Source organism: Eucalyptus grandis, chromosome 1 (assembly GCF_016545825.1).
Source record: "Eucalyptus grandis isolate ANBG69807.140 chromosome 1, ASM1654582v1, whole genome shotgun sequence".
In the NCBI taxonomy this organism is placed as follows: Eukaryota; Viridiplantae; Streptophyta; class Magnoliopsida; order Myrtales; family Myrtaceae; genus Eucalyptus; species Eucalyptus grandis.
This window is the reverse complement of record NC_052612.1, coordinates 42,118,403-42,140,493: the sequence shown is the minus strand read 5'-3', so window position 1 is coordinate 42,140,493 and position 22,091 is coordinate 42,118,403. Positions and strand designations below refer to the sequence as shown.

The window sequence follows — 22,091 nt, the reverse complement described above, 5'->3', positions numbered from 1 at the left end:
TACTATTGAGATTTTTTTTTGAGAGATAATGCCAAATCTATGCTTATAGTTGTGGCTAACTACAAGAGAAGGACTTAAGTCTTTGAATTGAGGCAGAAGCTTAATGCTAGGGTCAAGATTATACAGTTGAGAACTTTGATTGAAAAAGAGAATAGTAAGATGATTAAACATGAGCGGATTAACAACAACATGGAGTTTTTCTCGGAGTTTTTAACTGAATTTTGCATGAAGAAAGGTATAGTGAATACCATACTAGTGCCACTGAATCGTAGGTTGCAAAATTGATGAATAGAATGCCACTAGAGATTGCCATAAAATGCTATCTAGTATTGGTATTGTTGGGCAATTACTGGCCGATGTGCTTAATCTAGCAAGTTGCCTGTTGATTGAGATTGGATGTTGTACTCCTAAAGAAGTATGCTTATGATATTCAAAAATTTCTATATTAGAATAATATATAGGATATAAAGTTAAGTAATAATTAGCTTGTTGTTTTGGATGACGTGTATAGAATCTCGGATGGATCATAAATTTTGTGATATATGGGAAATATGACGAATGATTTTTCGTAGCCAGAGTTGCCTCGAGTGTGATGCTTTAAAATTAAATTGATAGATGCTGATATGTATGTTGATTGTATAGAGTAATAGTGATTAACTTACCATTATAATATCCGTTGACGGGGATTTATATGCTTCGAAAAACATATTGGACGGTTTTCAAGATTTAAAATTTATTGAGTTGAGATTTTCTAGCATCCGTTATATTGATAATTTTAATGGGTTCAAAACGATTTTCTAATTTACTAAAGTTTAGAATGGACATTGATTTTCCTGATTATTTATTGAAATATAAAATATTTTGGCAATATCTTCATTAGGTAACCCAAATTTGGCCATGCGTAGCATCTTTACTTGACCACATCTCTTCCAATTCTCAATGCATGTTTTTAACTTAAGGTTGTTATTATTTTAACCTTAGTTGATCAATCTTATTTCTTTGTACCTCTTGTATAGTTTACTGGATACATCCGCTTCTTGATCAAGGAAACCATTATAAGTATCCAAATTTTAAAGAGGATTTCAACTCGTTCTTGCAAAGAAAGAAAATAAATCTCATGTTCACTTTCTCATTCCTATCATTTTTCCACTCTTTGAAGAAAACGTGAAGGTCCTCTGTTTGTGTTTCTAAAGCTTCTATCTGAATCTTTTAGGTGTCGACAAGGTAAATTACAGGACTTCACTACTCTTATACCACGGGCAGACCTCCGTAAATGTCAGCTCCCTGAGTTACTTTCTCGCCGGACCGCAGTGCACTCAAGATGGGTGCACAGCTCGTATCGAAGAGATCACATGGCTTTTCAACCAGATACCACAGTCCAATGTGATCCCAGCCTACGCAAAGCCTGTGGAAGTAATCATCTAATTTCGGGACATATTCACATCGCGTACCATCGTTTCTTGCGCAGTGTAATTCAAACTCCAGGTTTCATAATAGTTTCTTCAAGGAAAAAAACTAAACAAGCGGTTGACCTGTGTTATAGTCCCCACTTATGCTAGCTACGAGCTTTCCTCCTCATCAGTCATCTCTAAGTGGATTCTAGGTATTGGCCACAAGTTGGAAAGAGGATGATGATATTCCAATCTGCCGTCCACTATAATTGAAGTTTTATGATGATTCACATCAATAACTACGTTGAAAATATCCACCTACTCCAATAACCTATACCTGTCCATCTCTCTATAGTCTCATTAAAAGGTTCAGTGCTTGGAAACATTCACAGTTAACACCTGAATTCCTAACATTTTACCCCTTGAAAGAACTATGAAAAAGGGTTGTTGTCCCTGGGACTTGATTTCAACTAGAATGAAACTAAAATTTTCGCTCATTCTCATGATATAAGAAGTACTAGAGAAGCAAACAGTCGATTTCAAAAGAAGCCAGGAAGTGCGAATGGGAAACATGATGAATTTGATGTTTCTAGTAATCAAATCAGATGAAGTCCTACTTGGTAAACTTAGGACTGGTCACCGATAATTTTGTTAGTTTCCACTGCAGACTCTGACATGAGCCCTTCTGGCAATGGCCTTCCTCCCAGAAATGAGCTAAACAACAGCAGCGATCTCTCTGGCTGCGAAAATGGTGCTTCATGAGACGCTCCTCTGATTGTCGCATATGATAATTTATCTCCATACACTTGTGTCCACCCAGCAACCTATGAAAAATGAAGAGAAGGGCCTTAGTTTCGTCAATCACCTATTAGAATCAATGGGAGGAGTGATGTCCATGAAGGTTATTTACTGAGCCGACCTGACTTTCCTCGAACCAGACTCTATAAGGCACGGTCGTGTTCAGTCCCAACTGCTTTGCCAAATTATTCACTAGAGTCCTTGTTCCGAGCAATGGAATAGCAGAATCTTGATCACCGCTGTCAACGTTGCAAATGAAAAATCAAATCTCAGTTGTGGTCGTACCTTATACAATAGCCTACTAGTCATATACACAGTTCAGAAGAATGCCATTTTTCTGTTTACCTGTAAACTAAAACGTGGATTCCTGACTTCACTAACTCCCCCAAAATCGAAATGGTGGGTATTTCCAGATTTTGACGTTCATATTTGAGAACGCTGTAGCACACAAGAATCATGAGGGAATTCAGACGAAGGGGCATGACATGAGATGGAGAACCCAAGTAAAAAAACGAAGGATAAAGACTAGTCAGTTGAAAGTTCTAGAGAAACCACAATCATAAATGGACTTTTGGATAATCTAGAGTCATTCAGATCAATTGATGTTAGGAAGAACCAATCACATAGTCCTAGTAATGCAACAAGGTTACGGAGAATCTTGTCCAGAAATAGGGAAATGTGCATATACTTTGACAAGACTCATCGAGATTAGTCGTGATGCCATTTAGCCATGGACTTGTGCCTCTATAAAATGAAGGTCGAAGGAGTTAAGTCGATCCTTACTAGCTGCAAACTGTCCATGAAGAGATTCCAACCAGCCGAGCATGCAGAGCCTCCTGTACTTCTTTCCTGTTCAAGTACTTGAGGGTTTTGTCTTCTACACATACATCTATCTTCTCTGCTTGTTGCTGGAAGCAGCATAATGAAAAAAAGTTCAGGTTGTGAAGGGGAAAAATAAAAAAGTTCATCAGAATGGACGAAGATGCTCACCAGCTTATTCAAAACTGCGGACTGTGAAGAAACTGTCGACAAACAAACATCAAGAGTGACATCGTATGTGTCGATGAATTTGCTTATTTCTCTGTTTGCTTCACTGTTGACACGAGAGCAGACAGGGGTGAGGGTGCCGCTCTGTGCCTGTCTGCCAATTTGGGAGTAATTGCACATTGTGTTGAAACTTTCGTAGGTTGCGTCTGATATCAATCCATGAGACCAAAAGAATTCTGCCTGTGAGTTTAAATCGGTGTTGAACTCGAGAAGTGGATTTCCTATCTGCAGCGAGCATGAGATTTGTTGATCTCAGTAGGCATCAATACAACGTATGTGAGATGCTAATTCAAGTTTGCAGACTTTCAGTCAAACTCACAGCAATTCCCTTCAAATTGAACAACTTGGACTGCACGACGAGCATTGCAAGTTGGGGAACATAATGACCTGGTAATAGTGAAATTAGATAGAAGTTAAAATTCTGCTTTCATGGAACTTCCAATTCATTCAACACACAAATCGGGCTTTCACAAAATCTTAATCACTAGTTCACCTGCATAGCTTTCTCCTGTGATGAATAAATCTCTCTCCTTGTATTCTGGGAATTTTTTGAACCAGTTACGGAGGAATGCGAGATTGTCTCTTGCTGAAATGTGGAAGCATTGTATAGCGGGTATTAATACTTAATTTCAGCTTCACATTACCTCTGTAAATAATCGCTGCACTTTAGTTTGTATAAAATATATTGCAATTTGCAGGGAAAAGAACCTGTCATCTTGTCGTTGACAAAGCTATAATAAGAAGTATTGACAGAGTAGGAGAAACCAACTCCTGCAGGAGATTCCAGGTACAACATGTTTGCTTCTGCAAATAAATTGAAAAATGCAAGAATTAGCCAATTGCGGAATCTCTGAAGTCGGAATCATATCACAGCAATGGGATCAATGTCACATTCACCCTTGAAAATAATATATCTGATACAAGATCCGATTCATTTTCCTTTTGATTTAAGCCTTAGCAAAGAGAGACAACTTATGAACACGTCTTTAAGCTGCTAAAGCCTAGAGGTAAAATGATTAATGGTTCCCCCTCCTTTGTTTAGGGGAATTATGCTCACCTTTATTCCAGCTATAGTCATTTTTCAGGAGTACATCTCCACTGGGCTTGAATGGTCCATGCTCGCAGAAAGCCCCAGCTCCAATGGACGAACAACCAGGCCCTGCAAAGTGCAAACCCAACACAAAAGCAAACTTTCAGTGTTTTTCAGCATGCTTGTTTCATTTCTCACCATTAATCTCTCAAAATCACTTCAGATGGTTTTACCTCCATTGAGCCAAAGCACGAGAGGCTTCGAAGCTGGGTCGGCTTCGGCTTCGGCGAAGTAATAGAATAGGGCTCTCTGTTGCTTCTCATCGACGGTGACGTACCCTGCATACTGGCCGAAGCTAACCTTGGGCTGTCCTGGCAAGCTGGCGATTTTGTCAGCTTCTGAGGTGGTGCCTAATGTTGAGCTTGAGCACAGTGTTGCACACAGTGTTGCTGCGGCAAGCCATGGCACCAGTTGCAGATGCATCACGACTCACGAGAGAGAGAGAGAGAGAGAGAGAGTAAACAGAATGCTCGCAAAGCAAGGAAGTGGAGAATATTTGGGTCGAAACGCAAAGTTTCACCTTTTTGCTGAATTCTCCGGTTTCACATGTATTTTTTTTTTTTTTTAATCTATTTATAGGAAAGTGCTTGTATGAACGCGCCCTCAGATTACAAAGTGGAGGGGCCAACCGCAGCCTCAGATTTTGACTTGCTTGGCTGGTTTCTTGTTTTTATTCTACAAAAAGTGCGTAAGACGATATTTTTCTTGTCTATTTTTAAGAATCAAATCAGAGTGATAATTTCTGATCGATAAGTAATATAGGTAGAACTCGATTACATTTTTTGAAACAGGTGGATATTATTCTCCCACTAAAGAAAAAGATTAGGTGAATATTGTTCTCAAATAAAAAAAGAAACTTAATAACTTATAATGATTGGATTGTAAATGTCAAGTATATTTTGAAGTTTGGATTATTTTAGGATTTTGTAATTAATTAACACATAAGGTTGGAGATATGTTCGCTAGCCTGTTCTTCTTTGATTGCAAGAACATAAGAAGTATCTATTGTCCTTGAATTTTAGCATGTATTTGGTGATATATATATAGTAGACATATAATTCTTAATTTTTTCTTCTAATATCGTTCAAATGAATGCAATTGGTATTGAAAGCAACTTCACCATTGAAATTAATGGTAACGATGAAGACAAGATGAGCAATTCAATTGAAGATGCTAGTGATAAAAGAGTCACGACACTAGAGATTATGAAGGCACAATTATGTTCAGTCCCAATTCCTTTGCTAAGTTATTTACTAGAGTCCTTGTTCTTGTTCCAGGTAATGGAATAGCAGAATCTTGATCCCCACTGTCGAATTGGAAATGAAAAATCACAAATGACGTCATCATTGTTAGGCTCTTAAGTGATATATACAATTCCGAAGAATGCCATTTCTTTGTTTACCGGTAAACTAAAACGTGGATTCATGACTTCACTAACTCCACCAAAATCGAAATGGTGGGTATCTCCAGATTTTGATATTCATATCTAAGAACATTGTAGCACACAATAATTAAGAGGGAATTTAACAAAGAAGCATGTCGTTTGGTGAAGAACCCAAGTCAAAGAACGAAGGATTAAGGACTAGTCAATTGAAAGTTCTGAAGAAACCACGTCATAAATGGACTTTTAGATAATCTAGAGTCATTTAAATCGATTGATGTTAGGAGAAACCAATCATATAGTCCTATTAAAGCAACAAAGCTACGGAGAATCTTGTCTGGAAATCAGGAAATGTGGATATACTTTGACAAGACTTATCAAGATTAGTGAAGGTCCAAGGAGTTAAATCGATTCTTACTCGCTGCAAACTGTCCATGTAGAGATTCCAACCAGTAAAGCATGTAGAGCCTGCTGCACTTCTTTCCTGTTCTAGTACTTGACCGTTTCGTCCTCTATACATACATCTATCTTCTCTGTTTCTTGCTGGAAGCCGCATAATAAAAAAAAATTAAAAATCAACAGGTTATGAAGGGGAAAAATCAATAAGTTCATCAGATTGGATGAAGATGCTCACCAGTGTATTCAAAACCGCGGACTGTGAAGAAACTATAGACAAACAAACATCAAGAGTGACATTGTAGGTGTTAATAAATCTGCTTATTTCTATTTTTGCTTCACTGGCGATGCGAGAGCAGACCGGGGTGATGGTGCTGCTCTGTGCTTGTCTGAGAATTTGGGAGTAATTGCATTTTGTGTTGAAACTTTCGTAGGTTGCGTCTGATATCAATCTGTGAGACCAAAAAAATTCCGCCCGTGAGTTGAAATTGGTGTTGAACTCGATAAGCAAATTTCCTATATGCAGCGAGCATGAGATTTGTTGATCTCAGTAGGAATCGATACAATGTATGCGAGACGTTAATTCAAGTCTGCAGACTTCTCAGTCAAACTCGCAGCAATTCCCTTGAAATTGAACAACCTGGACCGCACGATGAGCACTGCAAGTTGTGGAACATAATGACCTGGTAAGAGTGAAATTAGATAGAAGTTTAAATTCTGCTTTCATGGAGCTTTCCATTCATTAAACCACGCAAAACGGCGTTCACAAAATCTTAAACACTAGTTCACCCGCGTAGTTCTCTCCTGTGATCAATAAATCTCTCTCCTTGTATTCTGGGAATTTTTCAAACCAGTTATGGAGGATTGCGAGATTGTCTCTCGCTGAAACATGGAAGCATTATTTAGCTGGTATTAATGCTTAATTTCAGCTTTACATTACCTCTGTAAATCATAGCTGGAGCTTAATTTGTTAAAAATATATTGCAATTTGCAAGGAAAAGAACCTGTCATCTTGTTGTCAACTAGGTTGCACCGGCACGGACACACGACACGCGACACGACACGATATGACACGCCGACACGTTATTTCTCAAAAGTAGAGAATTTCAACCCGTTCCGACACGTTATATATTAAATAAGCATTTTAATATATAAATGCATAAATAACTAAATAATAAAAATAAAAAGAGCCTAGAATTAATCTATACTAAAAACATTAATCATACATTTGTTAATATCATTCATTATTTTAATTTGACAAATTCAACTACATTTCATTGTAATAATCTATAAAACTTGGAGGAAAAACAAGTAATCCATATTTCATTATTAAATTTAAAATTTAACAATAAGAAAAAAAAAATCAACATTCCATCATCAAATATAACAAAAATTCATTCATTCACATTATCTACTTCTTCTGAAAAAAAAAAAAAAAAAAAAAAAAAACTCCCTCCGGCTCGTCAAGTGAAAAATTTGCAATTTCAAGAACCTAACATCTTCAAATGAGTATTAGAAATTTGTTTTAGCTTTTATTTTTATTATTTTTATTTTTTATATATATTTATGTTTAAACCCCAAAAGTTTTGAAAATTTGTAAAAATAACCCTGTGCGTGTCGAAGTCACGTGTTGGAGTTCGACTCACGTGTCGAAGGCAGTTGACCACGTGTCGAATTTTCCGATACGCGTTGACCGCGTGTCGGAGCGTGTCGGACACGTGTCGGAGTGTCGGACATGACATGAAGGGTCCCGGAGAGTGTCCGTGCAACCTAGGTTGTCAACAGAGTTATAATAAGTATTATCGACGGAGGAGGAGAAACCAACACCTGTAGGAGATTCCAGGTACAACATGTTTGCTTTTGGAAATAAATCGAAAAATGCAAGAATTAGCCAATTACAGAATGTTTGAAGTTGGAATCACATCACAGCGAATGGGATCAATCTCACATTCACCCTTGAAAATGATATATCTGATACAAGATCCGATTCAGTTTCCTATCGATTTAAGTTTTTGCGAAGAGAGACAACATGTGAACTTGTATTTAAGCTGCTAAAAGTACAGGATTAGCTTTATGCGCCCTCCTTTTTTTGAAATTATGCCCACCTTTATTCTATGAAGCACCGACACTTTTCGGAAGCTTTTGTGTCGTGTGGGACACTCTACATGTATCCGACACTTAGTCAACACGTGTCGGAAAAATCCGACTCCTAATCAATTTTCCCAATACTCTCCGACACTTGAGTTGGAATTCCGATAAGCGAGTTTCCGACACGTGATTCAGACACACGAGGCCAATTTTAAAAATTTTCAATAAATGATGAGTCAAAAAATGCATATATGTAAAAAATAAAACAAAAAAAAAAAATAATAAAGATAATAAAAAACTATTATTCTCTTCTTTTTGACTCTTATTTTCCTTGATACACAATTCACCCATAATTTTTTTTCTCTTCTCATCATTTGACACGTTTGACACGTAAATCTAGAATGAATTATTTTTTTTTTTTCAAGTTTTATGAATTTTGAAATAAAGTTGAATTTATCAAATTGAAACAATGAATGAAATGTTTTTAGTATAAATTCATTCTATTTGAATTAAATTAATTAATTATTATGTATATGTATATATAAAAAATAATAAATAAAATATTAATAAATAGTAGGTGCTTAACTTTTACTCCAATTAATTTTTTTAAATACAGATGATTTTACCAACTCCAATGAATGAACGACCAGGCCCTGCAAAATGCCAACCCAACACAAAAGCAAACTCCAGTGTATTTCAAAAGCTCATTTCATTTCTCCCCACCATTCACGAATTCAGTACAGATGGCTTGAGCCAAAGCACGAGAGGCTTCGAAGCGGGGTCGGCTTCGGCTTTAGACTCAGCTAAGTAATAGAAGAGAGCTCTCTGTTGCTTCTCATCCACGGTGATGTACCCTGCATACTGGCTGGAGCTGACCTTGGGTTGTCCTGGCAAGCTGCCGATTTTGTCAGCTTGAGATGGTGTTCAGTGTCGAGCTTGAGCATATCCGCATGTCCGGGTCAGTGTTACACTGAGGGTTGCTGCCATAAGCCATGGCACTAGTTGCGGATGCATCACGAGCGAGCGAGAGAGAGAGAGAGAGAGAGAGAGAGAGTAAAGAAAATGCCGACGGAACAAAGGAGTGGAGAATTTTGGGTGGAAACGTGAAGTTCGACTCCTATGCGCAAATCTCCAGTTTCACATCTGTTCATTTTTATATTTATTTTGCATCATTGTTTTCGGGAAGGCCCATTTTTTTCTTATTGACCACGTCAAAAAAATGGGTAGAAGAGCTAAGACTTTTATGTAAAAAACATGACAATGACATGATGTGTTATGATAGCGTCTCGTGCGAGGACCTGCCGCCTCCTGTTTAAATATGAAATGATTTTTTTTTTTTTTTGCCAACTAGATGGAAAGTAATTTATGTGCTCGAGACTTTTAATGTTTTTATTATTTCGGATTTCAAAGGTTCAAACACATGCTGTAGTAAAAATCAACGACTTTGAAGGGATGAGAAGATGCTCGTTACCAACTCTTAGAAGAATACAAAGATGTCGCGCTTTTCAAAGTGGGAAAATCACGCAATCTATGCGATTTGACCACGTCCCTTTGTCTAAATAAGAGATCCGGTAATAGATCTAGTCTTAGAAAATGATGATAATCCGTAATGCACATGGTCATTTTTCGGTCATATAATATTATATGTTTCACGATAATAATGAGGCATATTCCCGGCCATATATGTTTAAAAGACACATGTGAATTGATGTAGACATATTATTAATTAATTTGGCTTGGTCAAGAAATCCAATTGTTTATTCCAAAATAACAGTGGTCCCGATTTTTGCTTGCAATCACTCTATTATCATAGAATAATTATATAGTTTAATTCGGTCCATGAATAATTGACCTCAAAACATGATTTAATGTTCGAGATGTCTCTATTTAAAAAAAAAAATTTAACCTAAGGTCTTGCACATTGTGTGTGGATAAAAATATTGGAAAATATTGAAATTTGTGAAAAATTATATTTGCAAGTTAGTTCCGCTTCGGATATGTAGTTCTGAATGGAACTAAAATTTTCGCTCTTTCTCATATTTATTGTATATGATGACATAAGAAGCAGTACTAGAGAAGCAAACAGTCCATTTCGAAAGAAGCCAGGAAGTGCGAATGGGAAACATGATGAATTTGATGTTTCTACTAATCGGATCAGATGAAGTCCTATTTGGTAAACTTAGGAGTAGACTGGTCACCGATAATTTTGTTAGTTTCCACTGCAGAATCTCACATGAGCCCTTCTGGCAATGGCCTTCCTCCCAGAAATGAGCTAAACAACACCAGCGATCTCTCTGGCTGCGAAAACGGTGCTTCATGAGACGCTCCTCTGATTGTCGCATATGATAATATATCTCCATACACTTGTGTCCACCCAGCAACCTATGAAAAATGAAGAGAAGGGCCTTAGTTTCGTCAATCACCTATTAGAATCAATGGTAGGAGTGATGTCCATGAAGGTTATTTACTGAGCCGACCTGACTTTCCTCGAACCAGACTCTATAAGGCACGGTTGTGTTCAGTCCCAACTGCTTTGCCAAATTATTCACTAGAGTCCTTGTTCCGAGCAATGGAATAGCAGAATCTTGATCACCGCTGTTGACATTGCAAATGAAAAATCAAATCTCCGTTGTGGTCGTACCTTATACAATAGCCTACTAGTCAAATACACAGTTCAGAAGAATGCCATTTTTCTGTTTACCTGTAAACTAAAACTTGGATTCCTGACTTCACTAACTCCCCCAAAATCGAAATGGTAGGTATCTCCAGATTTTGATATTCATATTTGAGAACGCTGTAGCACACAAGAATCATGATGTAATTCAGACGAAGGAGCATGACATGAGATGAAGAACCCAAGTCAAAAAACGAAGGATAAAGACTAGTCAGTTGAAAGTTCTGGAGAAACCACAATCATAAATGGACTTTTAGATAATCTAGAGTCATTCAGATCAACTGATGTTAGGAAGAACCAATCACATAGTCCTAGTAATGCAACAAGGTTACGGAGAATCTTGTCCAGAAATAGGGAAATGTGCATTTACTTTGACAAGACTCATCGAGATTACTCGCGATGCCATTTAGCCATGGACTTGTGCCTCTAGAAAATGAAGGTTGAAGGAGTTAAGTCTATCCTTACTCGCTGCAAACTGTCCATGAAGAGATTCCAACCAGCCGAGCATGCAGAGCCTCCTGTACTTCTTTCCTGTTCAAGTACTTGAGGGTTTTGTCTTCTACACATACATCTATCTTCTCTGTTTGTTGCTGGAAGCAGCATGATGAAAAAAAGTTCAGGTTGTGAAGGGGAAAAATAAAAAAGTTCATCAGAATGGACGAAGATGCTCACCAGCTTATTCAAAACTGCGGACTGTGAAGAAACTGTCGACAAACAAACATCAAGAGTGACATCGTATGTGTCGATGAATTTGCTTATTTCTCTTTTTGCTTCGCTATTGACACGAGAGCAGACAGGGGTGAGGGTGCCGCTCTGTGCCTGTCTGCGAATTTGGGAGAAATTGCATATTGTGTTAAAACTTTCGTAGGTTGCGTCTGATATCAATCCATGAGACCAAAAGAATTTTGCCCGTGAGTTGAAATCGGTGTTGAACTCGAGAAGTGGATTTCCTATCTGCAGCGAGCATGAGATTTGTTGATCTCAGTAGGCATCATACAACGTATGTGAGATGCTAATTCAAGTTTGCAGACTTTTCAGTCAAACTCACAGCAATTCCCTTCAAATTGAACAACTTGGACTGCACGATGAGCATTGCAAGTTGTGGAACATAATGACCTGGTAATAGTGAAATTAGATAGAAGTTAAAATTCTGCTTTCATGGAACTTCCAATTCATTCAACCACACAAATCGGGGTTTCACAAAATCTTAATCACTAGTTCACCTGCATAGCTCTCTCCTGTGATGAATAAATCTCTCTCCTTGTATTCTGGGAATTTTTCGAACCAGTTACGGAGGAATGCGAGATTGTCTCTTGCTGAAATGTGGAAGCATTGTATTGTGGGTATTAATACTAAATTTCAGCTTCGCATTACCTCTGTAAATAACCGCTGCACTTTAATTTGTTAAAAATATATCGCAATTTGCATGGAAAAGAACCTGCCATCTTGTCGTCGACGGAGCTATAATAAGAATTATTGACAGAGTAGGAGAAACCAACTCCTGCAGGAGATTCCAGGTACAACATGTTTGCTTCTGCAAATAAATTGAAAAAAGGAATCTCCGAAGTCGGAACCATATCACAGCAATGGGATCAATGTCACATTCACCCTTGAAAATAATATATCTGATACAAGATCCGATTCAGTTTCTTTTTGATTTAAGCCTTAGCAAAGAGAGACAACTTATGAACACGTCTTTAAGCTGCTAAAGCCTAGAGGTAAAAGGATTAATTGTTCCCCCTCCTTTGTTTAGGGGAATTATGCTGACCTTTATTCCAGCTATAGTCGTTTTTCAGGAGTACATCTCCACTGGGCTTGAATGGTCCATGCTCGCAGAAAGCCCCAACTCCAATGGACGAACAACCAGGCCCTACAAAGTGCAAACCCAACACAAAAGCAAACTTTCAGTGTTTTTCAGCATGCTCGTTTCATTTCTCACCATCATTCTCTCAAAATCAGTTCAGATGGTTTTACCTCCATTGAGCCAAAGCACGAGAGGCTTCGAAGCCGGGTCGGCTTCGGCTTCGGCGAAGTAATAGAAGAGGGCTCTCTGTTGCTTCTCATCGACGGTGACGTACCCTGCATACTGGCCGAAGCTAACCTTGGGCTGTCCTGGCAAGCTGGCGATTTTGTCAGCTTCTGAGGTGGTGCCTAATGTTGAGCTTGAGCACAGTGTTGCACACAGTGTTGCTGTTGCTGCGGCAAGCCATGGCACCAGTTGCAGATGCATCACGACTCACGAGAGAGAGAGAGAGAGAGAGAGAGAGAGATGCACACAATGCTCGCAAAGCAAGGAAGTGGAGAATATTTGGGTCGAAACGCAAAGTTTGACCTTTTCGCCGAATTCTCCTGTTTCACATGTATTTTTTTATTTTATCTTTTTATAGGAAAGTGCTCGTATGAACGCGCCCTCAGATTACATAGTGGACGGGCCAACCGCAGCCTCAAATTTTGACTCGCTTGGTTGGTTTCATGTTTTTATTCCACAAAAAGCGCGTAAGAAAATAAGGTTTTTCTTGTCTATTTTGAAGAATCAAATCAGAGCAATAATTTCTGATCGTTAAGTAATATAGGAAGAACTCAATTACATTTTTCGAAATAGTGGATATTATTCTCCCACTAAAGAAAAATATTAGGTAAATATTGTTCTCAAATAAATGAAACTTAATAACTTATAATGATAGGAATGTAAATATCAAGTATATTTTGAAGTTTGGATTATTTTAGGATTTTATAATTGATTAACACATGAGTTTGGAGATATGTTCGCTAGCCTCTTCTTCTTTGATTGCAAGAAAGTAAAAAGTATTTATTGTTGTTGAATTTTAGCATGTATTTGTTGATATATATATATTAGACATATAATTCTTATTTTTTTCTTCTAATCTCGTTCAAATGAATGTGGTTGGTATTGAAAGCAACTTCACCGTTGAAATTAATGGAAATGATGAAGACAAGATGAGCGATTCAATTGAAGACGCTAGTGATAAAAGAATCACGACACCAGAGATCATGAAGGCACGGTTGTGTTCAGTCCCAATTCCTTGGCTAAGTTATTCACTAGAGTCCTTGTTCCAGGTAATGGGATAGCAGAATCTTGATCCCCACTGTCGAATTGCAAATGAAAAATCAAAATGACGTCATCATTGTTCATTATACATAGGCTCTTAAGTGATATATACAATTCCGAAGAATGCCATTTCTTTGTTTACCGGTAAACTAAAACGTGGATTCATGACTTCACTAACTCCCCCAAAATCGAAATGGTGGGTATCAAATGGTGGGTATCTCCAGATTTTGGTATTCATATCTAAGAACGCTGTAGCGCACAATAATTAAGAGGGAATTTAACAAAGAAGCATGTCATTTGGTGAAGAACCCAAGTCAAAGAACGGAGGATTAAGGACTAGTCAATTAAAAGTTTTGAAGAAACCACGTCATAAATGGACTTTTAGATAATCTAGAGTCATTTAAATCGATTTATGTTAGGAGAAACCAATCATATAGTCCTATTAACGCAACAAAGCTACGGAGAATCTTGTCTGGAAATCAGGAAATGTGGATATACCTTGACAAGACTTATCAAGATTAGTGAAGGTCCAAGGAGTTAAATCGATTCTTACTCGCTGCAAACTGTCCTGCACTTCTTTCCTGTTCTAGTACTTGACCGTTTCGTCCTCTATACATACATCTATCTTCTCTGTTTCTTGCTGGAAGCCGCATAATAAAAAAAATAAAAAATCAACAGGTTAATAGGTTATGAAGGGGAAAAATCAATAAGTTCATCAGATTGGATGAAGATGCTCACCAGTGTATTCAAAACCGCGGACTGTGAAGAAACTATCGACAAACAAACATCAAGAGTGACATCGTAGGTGTTAATAAATCTGCTTATTTCTCTTTTTGCTTCACTGGCGATGCGAGAGCAGACGGGTGATGGTGCTGCTCTGTGCTTGTCTGCGAATTTGGGAGTAATTGCATTTTGTGTTGAAACTTTCGTAGGTTGCGTCTGATATCAATCTGCGAGACCAAAAAAATTCCGCCCGTGAGTTGAAATTGGTGTTGAACTCGATAAGCAAATTTCCTATATGCAGCGAGCATGAGATTTGTTGATCTCAGTAGGTATCGATACAATGTATGTGAGACGCTAATTCAAGTTTGCAGACTTCTCAGTCAAACTCGCAGCAATTCCCTTGAAATTGAACAACCTGGACTGCACGATGAGCATTGCAAGTTGTGGAACATAATGACCTGGTAAGAGTGAAATTAGATAGAAGTTTAAATTCTGCTTTCATGGAGCTTCCCATTCATTAAACCACGCAAAACGGCGTTCACAAAATCTTAAACACTAGTTCACCCGCGTAGTTCTCTCCTGTGATCAATAAATCTCTCTCCTTGTATTCTGGGAATTTTTCAAACCAGTTATGGAGGATTGCGAGATTGTCTCTTGCTGAAACATGGAAGCATTATTTAGCTGGTATTAATGCTTAATTTCAGCTTTACATTACCTCTGTAAATCATAGCTGGAGCTTAATTTGTTAAAAATATATTGCAATTCGCAAGGAAAAGAACCTGTCATCTTGTTGTCAATAGAGTTATAATAAGTATTATCGACGGAGGAGGAGAAACCAACTCCTGCAAGAGATTCCAGGTACAACATGTTTGCTTCTGGAAATAAATCGAAAAATGCAAGAATTAGCCAATTACAGAATCTTTGAAGTTGGAATCACATCACAGCGAATGGGATCAATCTCACATTCACCCTTGAAAATGATATATCGATACAAGATCCGATTCAGTTTCCTATCGATTTAAGTTTTGCGAAGAGAGACAACACGTGAACTTGTATTTAAGCTGCTAAAGGTACAGGATTAGCTTTATGCACCCTCCTCTTTTTCGTTTTTTTGAAATTATGCCCACTTTTATTCTATGGAGTACTGACACTTTTCAAAAGTTTTTGTGTCGTGTGGGACACTCTGACACATGTCCGACACTTTCAAACTTTCTTCGACACTTAGTCAATACTTGTTGGAAAATCCGACACCTAATCAGTTTTCTCGACACTCTCCGATACTTAAGTTGGAATTTCGACATGCGAGCTTTTGACACGTGATTCAGACACATGAGGTCAATTTTTAAAATTTTCAATAAATAATGGGTCAAAATGTATATATGTGAAAAAATAAAACAACAATAATAAAGATAATAAATGGGGAGATAAAAAAAAATTATTCTCTTCTTCTCTTACTCTTATTTCTCTTGATACATAATTCATCCCCAATTTTTTCTCTTCTCATCCGATACGTTTGACACGCAAATTTAGAATGTGATTTTTTTTTCCTTTTCTAAGTTTTATGAATTATTAAAATAGAGTTGAATTTATTAAATTGAAACAACGAATGATATTAATAAATAGTCGATTAATTTTTTTAATACAGATGGTTTTACATCCATTGAGCCAAAGCACGAGAGGTTTCGAAGCGGGGTCGGCTTCGGCTTCGGCTTTAGACTCAGCTAAGTAATGGAAGAGAGCTCTCTGTTGCTTCTCATACACCTTGGGTTGTCCTGGCAAGCTGACGATTTTGCTAGCTTGAGATGGTGTTCAGTGTCGAGCTTGAGCATATCCGCATGTCCGGGTCAGTGTTACGCTGTGGGTTGCTGCCATAAGCACTGACGTGGTCAATAAGAAAAAAAATGGGTAGAAGAGCTAAGACTTTTATGTAAAACAGACATGACAATGACATGATGCGTTATGATAGCGTCTCGTACGAGGAGCTGCTGCCTCCTGTTTAGATAGGAAATGATTTTTTTTTTTTAAAATTTTTTTTGCCAACTAGATAGAAAGTAATTTATGTGCTCGAGACTTTTAATGTTTTTATTATTTCGGATTTCAAAGGTTCAAACACGTGCTGTAGTAAAAATCAACAACTTTGAAGGGATGAGAAGATGCTTGTTGCCAACTGTTAGAAGAATACAAAGATGTCGCGCTTTTCAACGTTGGAAAATCACGCAATCTATGCGATTTGTCCACATCCCTTTGTCTAAATAAGAGATCCGGTAATAGATCTAGTCTTAGAAAATGATGATAATCCGTAATGCACATGGTCATTTTTCGGTCATATAATATTATATGTTTCACGATAATAATGAGGCATATTCTTGGCGATATATGTTTAAAAGACACAAATGTGAATTGATGTAGACATATTATTAATTAATTTGGCTTGGTCAAGAAATCCAATTGTCTATTCCAGAATAACAGTGGTCCCGATTTTTGCTTGCAATCACTCTATTATCATAGAATAGTTATATAGTTTAATTCGGTCCATGAATAATTGACCTCAAAACATGATTTGATGTTCAAGATGTCTCTATTAAAAAAAATAAAATTTAACCTAGGGTCTTGCACATTGTGTGGATAAGAATATTGGGAAATATTGAAATTTGTGAAAAATGATATTTGTAAGTTAGTTCCATCTCGGATATGTAGTTCTGAATTGATTTATAGTTAGAAAAAGGTTACTGTACATACTGTAAAACCGAAAAATGAGATCTATTGAAATTATCGACAACTATGTTGAACTCACATTAAGAAATGATAATAATATCCACGAGTGGAAGGAGCAAACAAACATATAAATACTTCGAGGGGACATATACATCCGCCATTTATTCAGTGCTCAAGGTAAGTTAAGAAAAAGGCCAAGTGTCGCTTAGTTGCTGCGACACGTGTCAAGACCTCATAGTCTACCCTTGAGCACCACGTCACATTTATTATATCAGATAATCCAGGCTCTTTATCGAAGATGCCTCTGTGGACCTCATGCGTTAGTAGCCAGTGATTTCCCTCTCAGGAATGAGGTGAAGAGCTGCAACGACCTCTCCGGTTGCGTGGCCGGGGCAGTGTGCGAAGCTCCTCTAATGGTTGCGAACGCCAACTTGCCATACTCTTTGCGTGTATCCAGCAACCTGTAATAATCGATCGCCGAGTATCAAATGTGTGAACAATTCATGACACATGTCTGTGATTCCCCGTCACACCGAACAATTTCAACATCTATCTGTCTAGATGGAAGGGACATCAGAACACAAAACTGATTTTCCTTGAGTGAGAAATAAATAGATTGACCTGCTTGCTAGTGAACCAAGCTCTGTAGCACAAAGTTGTCTTCCGTTTTAGCACCTTGGTATGATCCACAAATTTTTTTGTTGGGCGATCAGCAACTGGTAGGCAAAGAAGAATAAAAGAAAAAAAAAGCAAAAAAGAAAAATAAAATTAACTTATTTGTACAAATTTTTCTCAAAAACAAGAAGTTATTTTTTTTTCACTTTTTGTTTATGTTCCAATCTATTTTCCAGCCAATTTTCTATTTCAAGGAATAGAAAAATTAATTGGCGTTACCGAATTAATTTTTATTCTTTTTCTGTTCTAGGGAACAAAAGAACAAAATTTGAGAGAAATAGAAACGTTAGCAAACGGACCCTTAGTTGGACTTGGCAAGGAAAAGTACTCAAAAAGTCATAAACCTTTTGTATTGATATCAATTCAGTCATAAACTTTTCAATTGGACTAATTTAGTTCTAAAGTTTTTCACATTGATATCAATTCAGTCCATTCGACTAATTTAAGCTGGAAATTGCTGACATAGCCGCCGCGACGGTCTTATGTGGCGCCATGTGGATACATTTTATAATTTTTTTTTATATTTTTAGATTTTTAAATTATTTTTTTCCTTTTTTCCTTTTTTAATTTTTCCTTTCTTCTTACCCGTTGGCAGTGAGGTCGTTGGCCATAGGCTAGTCGAGGCGAGGGGCCCTGCGCCCTCGTCGGCCACAAGCGAGGGCGTCGGCCCCCACCCAAATTCAAGCGAGGGGTGAAACCCTTGCCCATTGGCCAGCGAGGGCCTCTGCGGCCTTGTCGGCCACAGGAGAGAGCACGACGGCCTTGGCTCGTGGCTAGCAAGGGTGTAGCAGCCCTCACCTAGATCCAGGCGAGGGCACAATGCCCTTGTCCGCCACGAGCGAGGGCATTGGTGATGTGGATATCGAGCCATATCGAGGAGGAGGTGCTAAGGACCCATTGTTTATTCCTACTGGTTCGATCACTCGAGCGCGTGCCAAGCAATTCAGGCAAGCTGTTGGCGTCATGGTTCGTGATCTTCGGCGTGAAGATGACCTTGGATCAGATCTTGAAGAATCTTGGAAATCTTTGCGTAATTTGATTATCTAGTCAAATAGGAATATTCTTTTTGTTTAGGAATATTCTAGAATAGGAATATTCTAGAATATGATGAATTATATCTCTAGGTTGGTTTTAGGGTTTGTGTGGCGGCTATAATGACTATATATAAGACTGACTGAATTTCTTTGGGGGACAGATATATTTTATTTTTGAGGAAAAAGTTGAGAGATTTTTTTCTACTATTCTTTTGAGGACTTGACCTAATCAAGGTTCCTTTGTGACGGTTGATTCGACTTATCGAGCGAGATAGCGAATTCTTTCGCTCGTGGCATCTATAACGTTGGTTGGTTGACACGCGTTAATCAATAGGTCACGTTCATACCGAGGTTGCCAATCACATGTTTGATTGGAGGTCGAGGTTTGCAATTCGCATCATCTGGGTCTTCATAGAACGATCCTTCCGCAACGATTCACATCAATTGGGCCCTCGCCCAGATCTAGGCGAGGGCCACGATGACCTCGCTTGTGGCATTACGGCTCTCGGTTGCCACAAGCATGGGCCTTCGCGCCATCTCCTATGGCTGACGAGGATGTGGTGACCCTTGTCGAGGACTTGGAGGCCCTCGTCCTTGGTCGGCGAGGGTTGTCGCGCCCTCTCCTGTGGCTGATGAGGTCGCAGAGGCCTCGTCGGCCAATGGGCGAGGGTTTCGGCCCTTGCCTGGATCGGGTGGGGGCTAACGCCTTCGCTTGGATTTAGGCGGGGGTCGATACCCTTACTGGCTAGGGGTAAGGAGAAAGGAAAAAAAAAAGAAAAAAAAAAGAAATTTTTTTAAAAAATCTAAAAAATTATAAAATTTATCCACGTGGCGCCACGTAAGACCGTCACTGCCACGTTAGTAATTTCCGGCTTAAATTAACCGAATGGACTGAATTAGTACTAATGTGAAAATGTTTAGGACTAAATTGATCAAAAAAAAGTTTAGGATTAAATTAATACCAATACAAAATATTTAAGACTATTTTGGTACTTTTCCCCGACTTGGCACGCTGTACAGGAGTCCCAACTCATTGCCAGCGAGAGGAGGAAAGCTCAGTTAAAACCCTACTTCACCAAGACCCAATGTGTTTGAAGCATGCTCGAGAGGACTCCAGATCACACGGCCAGACAGAGGCCAATTCACACCGCTAGTTTCATGAAAGAATCATTTGACTTGCAGAGGACCGTCCAAAGATCAATCGTAGGCCGAGTCATCGAACCGATTACACTTCGCAACGCCAGCTGGTATCAGTACTAAATTGTCTGCTAATGTGAAGGGAACAGCTCGACCTCGATGTTCCTATTGGAATTAAACTTATGATTGAAGAAGGAACCTTCAGTTTCTTATCCCTTTTTATCAAGTAAAAGCATGCCCTCAGCTAAGCGTCCGAAACTAGTACTTTCTCCCCAAACTTTGGAACGATGACAATGCTCGATGATTTATTTTAAGCCAAGAATTATTGGAGATGAAGATTGCCGACCATCCCTACAGTCCATAGTTAGGCAACGTGGGATAAGAACTAACATTCCAATCTTGGTCCATTGTCAGCATTATATCGTTTACTATGGCCATAGTTCATATAAGTAAGGGTGAGTAAAACGGACTGATTGAACTGGACCAAACCGGCCAGTTTGGTCCTATTCCAAGGAGTGTCGATCCAGTTCTCAATTTCGAAAAGTGGAATTGGTGTTCGGGTGGTCCGATTTTCAATTCCAATGGGGGAATCAAACTGCTTGTTTTTTATTAAGACTGGCCAAAGCAAACAATATATCGAATAATTGATATGGTATAGAGCAGTAAATAATATATCCTAATTGGCCCATAATTTATTGGTTTAAGTTTTTGAATGAAGGTGGGTTCAATTGAATATATTGATAGGTTTGAATTTGGGCTCTCTCTTGATAATCTTCCCAGGTGAAGGTGTCAGGTTTATTGCGCACTCTCCAACAGTCGTTTCTTGCAAATAAATAACGATGCTATTTATGAGTCTTCTGAATCAAAATCCCATATGTTTCAGCGAGAAAACATGGGGAGAAAATGAGCATCTCCAAATTGAGAGAGTTAGTTTGAATGAATTCGTTGGCTTACAGAGACGGAGAACTTGTAGGTGGGTATTTTCAGTCCTTCAAGTATAAGTTCGTGTCTTCTTTTGCACATAGGCTTGACTTTTGAACTAAGTCACAATCGTTTCATGGGACAAAATACTATAAGTGCCATAACTTTTTTCTTACTTACTTAAATACCACAAATTTTAAAAATCGATTAATTGTGTGCTATCGATTTTCCTCGCTAGAAAATCCAATGTGATATCAATTAAGAATATATCATTCAACGTGACTTGCCAGTAAAATGAAGTTAGCAATTGAGAAGACAAATGGCATCATTTAGATATCTGATTGAAGAACTCTAACCTAGCTTAAAGAAATTGGACCAAACTTCAACCTCCTTCTTCAAGAAACCTAAGCAAATCCCAATGTTTCAAATAGGGCAAATCACCTTATCAAATTCGTAATGGGGAGCAAAAGCAAAAGAAGTGGCTCATGATTGTATTAACAAAGCCAATGGTCAATGTTTTTGTTATCGTGGGCTGCAAAGTCCAACAAGAATAACTTGGACGAGATGATTCTGGTAGGATGCACTCCTCACATTTAAGAGATCGCATAAATTTTTTACCATATACCACGGGCCATCGTGATCCTGGCCCACGCAAAGCCTATGACTGTGATCATCTGATTTCAGGACAGATTCACATAGCATACCATTGTTTCTTGCTCAAAGTATATCAAATTCCAGGTTTCGTAGTAGTTTCTCCCCGGGGGGAAAAGAGAAACAAGCGGTTGACCTGGGTTATAGTTGCCACTTATGCTAGTTATGAGCTTTCCTTCGCGTCAGTCATCTCCAAGTGGATTGTAGGCAGCAGCCACAAGTTGGAAAGAAAATAGTGATATTCCCATCTGCCATTGACTAGAATTCGCGAATTTTTATGATCATCAATACCCACTTACT

General features: G+C 38.3%; 2 protein-coding genes and 2 pseudogenes across 2 annotated transcripts; all 4 read right to left on the bottom strand.

Moving 5' to 3' along the window:
- Nucleotides 1-1,867: 1,867 nt before the first annotated feature.
- Nucleotides 1,868-4,805, bottom strand: LOC104443899 (serine carboxypeptidase-like 45). The gene is made up of 10 exons (XM_010057452.3): nucleotides 4,500-4,805; nucleotides 4,294-4,395; nucleotides 3,945-4,040; nucleotides 3,730-3,822; nucleotides 3,556-3,623; nucleotides 3,180-3,461; nucleotides 2,973-3,097; nucleotides 2,535-2,627; nucleotides 2,311-2,428; nucleotides 1,868-2,215 (listed from the first exon to the last, which is right to left on the bottom strand). The coding sequence occupies exons 1-10, from the start codon at nucleotides 4,747-4,749 to the stop codon at nucleotides 2,018-2,020; spliced, it is 1,425 nt and encodes a 474-aa protein (XP_010055754.2). The 5' UTR covers nucleotides 4,750-4,805; the 3' UTR covers nucleotides 1,868-2,017.
- A 724-nt stretch (nucleotides 4,806-5,529) lies between these two features.
- Nucleotides 5,530-7,955, bottom strand: LOC120286802 (annotated as a pseudogene).
- Nucleotides 7,956-10,212: 2,257 nt separating this feature from the next.
- LOC120294520 (serine carboxypeptidase-like 45) lies at nucleotides 10,213-13,142 on the bottom strand. Its single transcript, XM_039314656.1, has 10 exons — nucleotides 12,840-13,142; nucleotides 12,634-12,735; nucleotides 12,304-12,399; nucleotides 12,089-12,181; nucleotides 11,914-11,981; nucleotides 11,538-11,819; nucleotides 11,331-11,455; nucleotides 10,893-10,985; nucleotides 10,669-10,786; nucleotides 10,213-10,573 (listed from the first exon to the last, which is right to left on the bottom strand). The coding sequence occupies exons 1-10, from the start codon at nucleotides 13,093-13,095 to the stop codon at nucleotides 10,421-10,423; spliced, it is 1,386 nt and encodes a 461-aa protein (XP_039170590.1). The 5' UTR covers nucleotides 13,096-13,142; the 3' UTR covers nucleotides 10,213-10,420.
- A 776-nt stretch (nucleotides 13,143-13,918) lies between these two features.
- Nucleotides 13,919-19,619, bottom strand: LOC104414379 (annotated as a pseudogene).
- Nucleotides 19,620-22,091: the final 2,472 nt, after the last annotated feature.

Bases quoted from the DNA above. Each gene is read 5' to 3' on its own strand.
- LOC104443899 (XM_010057452.3), bottom strand. From the start codon at position 4,749: ATGCATCTGCAACTGGTGCCATGGCTTGCCGCAGCAACACTGTGTGCA. The intron at 3,462-3,555 runs GTGAGTTTGACT...TGCTCGCTGCAG, and splicing joins TCAATTTGAAGGGAATTGCT to ATAGGAAATCCACTTCTCGA. The intron at 2,628-2,972 runs GTAAGGATCGAC...TGTGTGCTACAG, and splicing joins TCATGGACAGTTTGCAGCTA to CGTTCTCAAATATGAACGTC.
- LOC120294520 (XM_039314656.1), bottom strand. From the start codon at position 13,095: ATGCATCTGCAACTGGTGCCATGGCTTGCCGCAGCAACAGCAACACTG. The intron at 11,820-11,913 runs GTGAGTTTGACT...TGCTCGCTGCAG, and splicing joins TCAATTTGAAGGGAATTGCT to ATAGGAAATCCACTTCTCGA. The intron at 11,456-11,537 runs GTGAGCATCTTC...TGCTGCTTCCAG, and splicing joins CCGCAGTTTTGAATAAGCTG to CAACAAACAGAGAAGATAGA.